The sequence below is a fragment of the Danio rerio genome, chromosome 3 (assembly GCF_049306965.1).
Source record: "Danio rerio strain Tuebingen ecotype United States chromosome 3, GRCz12tu, whole genome shotgun sequence".
In the NCBI taxonomy this organism is placed as follows: domain Eukaryota; kingdom Metazoa; phylum Chordata; class Actinopteri; order Cypriniformes; family Danionidae; genus Danio; species Danio rerio.
The window spans coordinates 35,975,893-35,985,000 of NC_133178.1; the positions used below are offsets into that span (position 1 = coordinate 35,975,893).

At 37.8% G+C, this 9,108-nt stretch overlaps 1 protein-coding gene across 1 annotated transcript in view; it reads left to right on the forward strand.

The window, feature by feature from the left end:
- The first annotated feature begins 3,765 nt into the window (after positions 1–3,765).
- Positions 3,766–9,108, forward strand: part of psmc3ip (PSMC3 interacting protein) — a 22,921-nt gene continuing 17,578 nt past the window's right edge. Inside the window, 2 exon segments of the mRNA NM_001002124.2 lie at positions 3,766–3,876; positions 3,966–4,066. Of these exon segments, the coding sequence (NP_001002124.1) occupies positions 3,855–3,876; positions 3,966–4,066 (123 nt within the window). The 5' untranslated portion in view covers positions 3,766–3,854.

Sequence of the window (9,108 nt, forward strand, 5' to 3'; positions counted from 1 at the left end):
TACAGAGTAATGTACAAACATAATATTTTTAAACAGAAATTGTAGTGTTATGTTTTTATTATGCTTTAAACAACACGTACATGACAATATAGCAAATAATAATGCCAGGGTGATGGAGGGTAAATAATAATAATAACAGTACAAAAAAATTAATAAACACAAAAAACAAGAATATAGATAATTAAATACATTTCTTACCATTACTAATAAGCAGGACCTTTACATTAGTCAAAAATTTTGAAACAAGAGCACAAATGCACAGTTTTAATGGCCTTTCCATTAGCACTATGCAGAATAATACAAAAGTAATTTTTCAGTTCCCAGTGTTGAGCAAGCTACTTGACAAATGTAGTGAGCTAAGCAACTCTACTTAATATGTAGCTTAACTATATTAAAGCTACCCCCTGAAAAGCAAGCATACCCATAGCAAGCTAAGCTAAAAGCTACATGGCAAAAGTAGCTTAACTACATCTAAGCTATTTTTACAATTTTAATTTTTAAATCGAAGAAACTTAAATCCAAGTCAATCATATCTTAGTGATCAATAAAACTGTCAATGAAACATATGAGGCATAATAGTTCAGTTCAATTATTTACTGTAAATAATATGCTGTACTAAACAAAAACACATTATAGTATATAACAGCTAAAACAAAAAAATAAAAAATAAAACCAGGTGTTACATATTTAAAATACTATAATCATTTATAGTAAAGGGATATTATTGATAACATTTTTGATGATAAAATAAATAAATAAATTATATATATATATATATATATATATATATATATATATATATATATATATATATATATATATATATATATATATATATATATATATATATATATATATATATATTCATAAGCATTATAGTGTTATATATACTAAAGTATTTATATTTTTTGAGCACAGTATCAGAAGTTAAGTTATTGCATCTTAACATGTATTTTTCGAGGTGTGGTCACGAGGAATCCTGCTTCAGAAACAACTACTCTCCCTCAGTCATCTTTTCATCAAGCAAGTTTCACCAGAGGTGGCTGTAACGCACCAAAAAGTTTGCCAATGGAAAAATCTGCGCGTTTAAGGTCTGTTTTCTTTAAAAATCAGCGATCTTCACTATATCCGGGTCTCAGATTGTACAAGAAGCACTTCATTAAATTACATTTTTCCCTACCCATGTCTTTATAATATGAGTATTTATTTTACCTCAGTATATTCAATGGAGCTGCCTGCAGATTCTGACGGGCGAGTGCGAGTAAAGGGCCTTTTGTCTCGTTTTACGCTTGAACAACTAAATGAATGCCAAAGTTTATTTAACTGAATGTATTTTAATTACATTACAACATCGATGCTGTAAAAGGAACCGTATAAAATGAAAAAAAAAAGAAAACTCACAATAACAGGTCACCGGAAGTTTATAAGTATGGGAACAACACTAGCTCGGCATAAACCCCATTTTATTCATCTGTCTCCATATTCTACTGCATCGCAGAATATTACACAGCAGATCCAAAAATGTAAAAATATATATTGAATATATTTAATATGTTTTTTGTCCTCAGCAAAACGCAGCTCGCCGTGACGCAGATTCCCGAGTTTGTATGCTCCAATGAGGTGAGCCCTCTTCAGCGCACACCATGACAACGAGACTCACAGCAGTGACGTGTCTTGTAAAAATTTGCATATGCATTCCTATAAAGCTCCTCGGTTCTCTCTCAGAGTTGTCAGTTCACTCTGTGTTGCTGTTTGTACTTGACCAAGGTTAGTTCAATACTGACAGTATGAGTGGAGCCACGCCAATCTCACAAATTCCGCTTCGTGAAGCTTTACTCGGGCCCATCTGTGCTGTAGTTCCTTGCGGTTTGCGTACATAAATGCAATATCGCGAAGAACATTACGTGTTTGTTGCTCGAAATGTGCCGCTGAGCAACATGCAGTGAACACTGGCATGGCCTGGCGTATGGTTTTCTCGTGCACTCCATGGGGCGAGGCGCTTTTGAGCCCTAGGCAGGGAACAAACAAGCCCTGAGGACCCTCAGGGAAACACGGTAGGCCGATAGTGGGACCTTGCTGCAAGGGTTATGGTGGGTGGGAGCAGCGAGGCCCACTCATAGTCTATTTTAAACTATAGTTTCAAACTTTAGTTTACTATAGTTTAAAATAGAAACCATGGTAACTGTTATGATTTAACTTTATGCAAAGAGCTTAGAATGACCAGGAGGCGACACTCAATAGAACGTTCCATTGCAACAGCAGCGCCCAGATCGACTGTCCATTGGATCTCATTGCTGTCGCGATGGCAAGCAGCTGCTTTGTTTTTAATTAATTTATTCAAAGAGCGTGTTAAAGTTGAGATACAACCTGAAAGACGACAATACAACACTTACTATCGGAAGTGTTGAGTGTTGATAAAATGTCCACCCCGCCATCTAGTGTCTGTTTCCCAAATTGCACTAGAGTGTCGCCTCTTGGTGATTTTATGCTGTTTGCTCTATGTCTGACTGTTGTAATGTTTTGCTTTGTTTTTCAGCTGAGTTGTTGAGCAAAGGACTGTTGAAGACAACCGTTGAAGACACCCGTAGGTTATATTCGTGAACGCGCGCATTATGTTTCAGTGCTGTTTTCTGAAAGTTTATCTTGTTTAGATAAGTTTGCAGGTCAAACAAAATAAACTATACTCTTTCTAAACACCTGTCTCGTGTTTTATTTGTCTTCTAGAGCAATACTACACTGTCATATAAGACTGTTGAATGCATTTGTATGCAACATGGTTTGACAATAAAGTAGTCTAACAAATAAATAGTTGTTATAAATGATGCTTCATTAGTCAACATTTAGTGTAGGTAATAAAAAGTTTAACAAAAATATCCTACGATATAACGGTAATGTTATAGTTGTTAAATAACTGTATTTATTATTATTCTGTATGCTTATAACCAGCAGACTATACTATATAATTAACATCATGAACTTACTGTTATTCAAAACTTTGCTTAATAAAATGTCTTAAAACAAGAATGGGTATTGTTTTGGTTTTATGTCAAACTACTGTATGTTTTAGGTTGTCTACAGCAGGTATAGGCTACCTATATCATAATATTGGTAGTCTGACTTTTTTAATGACCCAAATCAAGTAAAACGTCTCTTACTCAAGTACTTTTAGCATGCAAAAGTAAACTTTGAATATATAAAAATATAGTTTCCAACAACAAAGTTTATATATATATATATATATATATATATATATATATATATATATATATATATATATATATATATATATATATATATATATATATAAATATATACACACACACACAGAGTTTTTTGATGGAAATTTTACACTTTTGAGTATGAAAAATAATCAACAAAATAAAAAGGTTAATAACAAAAACTTTGCTTTTCAATTTATCATTATTAAAATATCCAAAAATTACGTTTTCATTATGCAAATTAAAATTAAAGAGTAACTTATCTTAAAAAAGACAGTAGCATCATATAAATCAAAGCTTTTTAACTTAACCACAGTACCAAATGATGTGGGGTACTGTTTCCAAATGCAGAGAGTAAAAAGAGCAATTTCATTTGTAAATGTACCGAGAAATGCTTAACCGGATAGGATTTATGAACTTGTTTAAAAGATACTTTTATCTCCAGAAAACTAAACACAAACGGCGGTGTGTTCAAAATGATGGCGTGCGTAGCGTCGTCACCAGCAGACCCACAATTCAACTCGGCGCGCGAAAGCTGAGCTGACTGAAGTAAATAATCCAAGAGGAAGAAGAACACTGAGGTACATTAGACGACAGAAGTGTTCAGATCATTGACATATCCTGACAGAATAAACGATGAGCAAAAAAGACAGTGCGGGTAGGTGATGATTACTAAACCTTTGCGAGTGAACCTTTTTTAGTTTGTAAACGTCAGGTCTAAAGGAGAATGTTTTGTCTCACACACAGCAGTCGCACAGATCCTCGCTTACTTGAATGAGAAAAACAGACCCTTCAGCGCTCAGGATGTCTTTACCAACCTACAGAAGCAGTGTGGACTGGGGAAAACGGTAGAAAAACAAACAAACAAATAAAACAGTCGACATTACATTTCATATTATGAATCACATTTCACCATAGATATATACACTAGATATCGCATACGGACAATGAGCATGCGTCAATACCGCCGCCACATTTGGACAGTGCTCTTAGGACAAATGTCATTGAACCGCACTAGTGAGCCAATGTGAAGATGCTGGGGTAGCGCTGTGTAGTGTGTAGAAAACAGTGTCGAAAATAAAGCATAAAGGCAGATTTCATTTTTTAAATGTTTGTATGCTACAAACTTTAGTGCGAAACAAGTATTGATGATAATAAAGTCACTTACTGCCCTGACCATAAAGCAAAGTAGCACTAACTCGCACTATAAATACCAGGCTTATGCTAGTTTTGTTGTATAAAACCAGCTAACAATTTAAATGAAACATGACAACATGATGCTGCAGTGCCAGAAACTTATATTATTGTCAGCTAAATGAATAAGTCGTTCATAACAGAGATTCAGTCATAAACGAATCGCTCTCTTCATTAGCATTAGAAGTGAAAGCGGGAGAGGGGGTGTGTATCAGGAAATGCATGTGATCAAAATTAACAAGGAGGGTGGATAATACATTTTCATAATGCACACAAACACACGCTCTTTGTTGGCAATGCTGGTGCTATCACTCATTCTTCAATATAGAAAAGTCATGTAAAATGATAATTTCCGTAAAAAAATTGCATACTGACCACCGAGAAAACTCCCTATTATAGATATATGTGTATAAATCTCTGACTCTGGATGGCCAGTCCTCCACTGCACCTTGGTCCCACATTCATTTCAAAGGATCGCTACCCTGTACTAAAACGGCGGCTCTATTGATGTATTTCTTTCAATAGAGTGGAGGAACTATGACGTCATCTTGTAGGCTAATCGGCTGCTACCATAAAACTGGTTCCCTCGATAAAATCCCTATAGGATTTTACCATAGGCTTTTCGAAGATTGCAAATAATAAGCTCTGTGTTCAAACACTGTTTATTACACTTACATGTTTTGTTCAGCCGGATAATCCTCACTCGAAAACACAACTTAGAGCACTTTTGGATCTTAAATACATAGCAAGAACTGAAAAGTTAACATTAGGCTATAAACGAACTACACTGCCTTCAGGGCGCTGGCCTGTAATGTCAGCCCCACCCTGCAACAGACAACTTATCTGGCTTATTTTTAAAAATAATGTCCATAACAAAAATTTATTCTCTCTGTTTATTATATTATAATCCACACTATATATTATAAACATATAAATACGCAAAAACACATAGACCTGCGTGCCTTTTGGATAGTTTTTACATGGGAAATACATCTGTTTTGCTTTACGGTTGTTCTAAAAGTTTTAAAACTGTATGTATAAATGTGCCTATACATAGTATTATCATAAGACATATTTAAACTAGATAGTAAAGTTTGAGGACAAACTTTATGGTGGCTTGAAAAGCCGAATCTGAAAGTTTGAAGTGGTTTTAAAGTGTAAATAGAATGTTAGTATGATTTTAGCTTGAGTTAACATATTACTAGCATGAATTAGCATGTTAGTAGCATGATTCTTACATGAATTAGCATGTTGTTAGCATGATTCTAGCATGAATTAGCATGTTACTAGCATGATTCTAGCATGAATTAGCATGTTGTAAGCGTGATTCTAGCATGAATTAGCATGTTACTAGCATGATTCTAGCATGAATTAGCATGCTACTAGGATAATTCTAGCATGAATTAGCATGTTAGTAGCATGATTCTTACATGAATTAGCATGTTGTTAGCATGATTCTAGCATGAATTAGCATGTTACTAGCATGATTCTAGCATGAATTAGCATGTTGTTTGCATACATCTAGCATAAATTAGCATGTTACTAGCATGATTCTAGCATGAATTAGCATGTTGTTAGCATGATTCTAGCATGAATTAGCATTTTACTAGGCGGTTGCTAGGGTGTTTTAAGTGGTTGCTAGGTGGTTGCTAAGGTGGTGCAAGGCAGTTGCTAAGGTGGTCTGACTATTTGCTTGGTGGTTGCTAGGGTGTTGCTAGACGGTTGCTAGGGTGTTTTGAGGGGTTGCTAGGTGGTTGCTAAGGTGGTGCTAGGCAGTTGCTAAGGTGTTCTGACTAGTTGCTAAGTGGTTACTAAGGTGTTGCAAGGTGGTCGCTAGGGTATTCTGAGTGGTTGCTAGGTGGTTGCTAAGGTGTTGCTAGGCGGTTGCTAGGGTGTTCTGAGTGGTTGCTAAGGTGTTGCTAGGTGGTTGCTAAGGTGTCCTAAGTGGTTGCTAGGTGGTTGCTAGGGTATTCTGAGTGGTTGCTAAGGCGTTGCTAGGGTGTTGCTAGGCGGTTGCTAGGGTGTTCTGAGTGGTTGCTAGGTGGTTGCTAAGGTGTTGCTAGGTGGTTGCTAAGGTGTCCTGAGTGGTTGCTAGGTGGTTGCTAAGGTGTTGCTAGGCGGTTGCTAGGGTGTTCTGAGTGGTTGCTAGGTGGTTGCTAAGGTGTTGCTAGGTGGTTGCTAAGGTGTCCTGAGTGGTTGCTAGGTGGCTGCTAAGGTGTTGCTAGGTGGTTGCTAAGGTGTTGCTAGGCGGTTGCTAGGGTGTCCTAAGTGGTTGCTAGGTGGTTGCTAAGGTGTTGCTAGGCGGTTGCTAGGGTGTTCTGAGTGGTTGCTAAGGTGTTGCTAGGTGGTTGCTAAGGTGTCCTAAGTGGTTGCTAGATGGTTGCTAGGGTGTTCTGAGTGGTTGCTAAGGCGTTGCTAGGTGGTTGCTAGGGTGTCCTGAGTGGTTGCTAGGTGGTTGCTAAGGTGTTGCTAGGTGGTTGCTAGGGTGTCCTGAGTGGTTGCTAGGTGGTTGCTAAGGCGTTGCTAGGCAGTTGCTAGGGTGTTCTGAGTGGTTGCTAGGTGGTTGCTAAGGTGTTGCTAGGTGGTTGCTAAGGTGTCCCAAGTGGTTGCTAGGTGGTTGCTAAGGTGTTGCTAGGTGGTTGCTAAGGTATTCTGAGTGGTTGCTAAGCGGTTGCTAGGGTGTCCTGAGTGGTCGCTAGGCCCTTACTAAGGCATTACTAGGCCATTGCTAGGTGGTTGCTAGGCGGTTGCTAGGGTAATTTGGGTGGTTGCTAGGCAGTTGCTAGGGTACCCTGGTTGGTTACTAGGCAAGCCTCACATACATGCTTGATAAAACATTTATACTTAGTAAGCATTTCTAGCAAGTTACAGTACTTGGCTAGTCAATATTAGCATGTAGCTAGTCACTGCTAGCATGTGTAGCATATAGGAAGTTTCGTTTGCTAGCATGAGTCAAACGAGCCAATCTCCAAGTCTCTACGATGTTCTGATGCTGAGATATAGCTGTTGATGAATGGTTGCTAGGGTACTCTGTTTTGTTGCTATGGGCGAGGTTACAGAGTTAACTTGAATGTGGTTGGTTGTCTTAGTCTAATGAACCAACCCCCGTGTCTCTATGACACTGCTATGCAAAGATATGCATCTTGGCCTATTTTAATGGAAGTCTATGGAATCAATTTGGGGGCGTGGCTTGTGAGCTTTATTATCATATTGAGATGCTCATTGGTTGTCTGAGTCAGATGAGCCATCCCCCAAGTCAATAGGACACTGCTATGCAAAGATATGCATGTAAGCATTTGATAGCACAGCTAACTACATTCTATAGGACAGTTGCTAGGGTGCAGTATGTGGTAGTTAGGGGTGTGGCTAGAAAGTTAAAAGGCCATCAGTGATTGGCTGCTGGCTAGACTGAGTTAAATGAGCTCAGCCATTAGTCTCTATGACAGTCTGATGCAGAGTTATGAGGTCACAAAGTTTGATCCCATGTTAAGTCAATGAGAGTCTTTTGTAATGGAAGTCTACGGGACAGTTGCTAGGGTGCAGTATGTGGTAGTTAGGGGTGTGGCTAGAAAGTTAAAAGGCCATCAGTGATTGGCTGCTGGCTAGACTGAGTTAATTGAGCTCAGCCATTAGTCTCTATGACAGTCTGATGCAGAGTTATGAGCTCACAAAGTTTGATCCCATGTTAAGTCAATGAGAGTCTTTTGAATGGAAGTCTACGGGACAGTTGCTAGGGTGCCATAAGTGGTTGCTAGGGAGTGGCTAGTAAGTCTAAAGGTCATCAGTGATTGGCTGCTGACTAGACTGAGTTGAATGAGGCCTGACTCTAGTCTGTAGGACAGTCTGATGCAGAGTTATGAGCTCACAAAGGTTGACTCAATGTTAAGTCAATGGCAGTCTTTTACAATGGAAGTCTATGGGACAGTTGCTAGGGTGCCAAAAGTGGTTGCTAGGGAGTGGCTAGTAAGTTTAAAGGTCATCAGTTATTGGCTGCTGGCTAGACTGAGTTAAATGAGCCCAGTTAGAAGTCTGTAGGAACGTCTGATGCAGAGTTATGAGGTCACAAAGTTTGACCCAATGTTAAGTCAATGGGAATTTTGGGAATTTTCCGGGTCGTTTTTCGGAAAACCGAAAGTCGGATCAGTCGGAAAAGATATAGCAACCCGAGTCAGACCAGTTTGAAGGTTTGACGAAAGTTTGAGGTATGAAGCTTGAAAGGGTTAGGAGGAGATAGACTTTAAAATTAGTCTCAGAAGAAAGAAGAAGAAGAATAACTAGATTCTTAAAGTTTGAGAACAAACTTTGAGGCTGGCTTGTGAAAGCCTGACGGTAATAGTTTATTTAGTTTAAACAGTTTTAAAAAGTATGAAAAGATAGATAGATAGATAGATAGATAGATAGATAGATAGATAGATAGATAGATAGATAGATAGATAGATAGATAGATAGATAGATAGATTAGCATATTATTAGCATGATTCTAGCATGAATTAGCATGTTGTTAGCATGATTCTAGCATGAATTAGCATTTGACTAGCATGATTCTAGCATGAATTAGCATTTAACTAGCATGATTCTAGCATGAATTAGCATGTAGTTAGCATGATTCTAGCATGAATTAGCATGTACCTAGCATGATTTTAACATGAATTAGCATGTTACTAGCATGATTTTAGCATGAATTAGCCCGATTCTA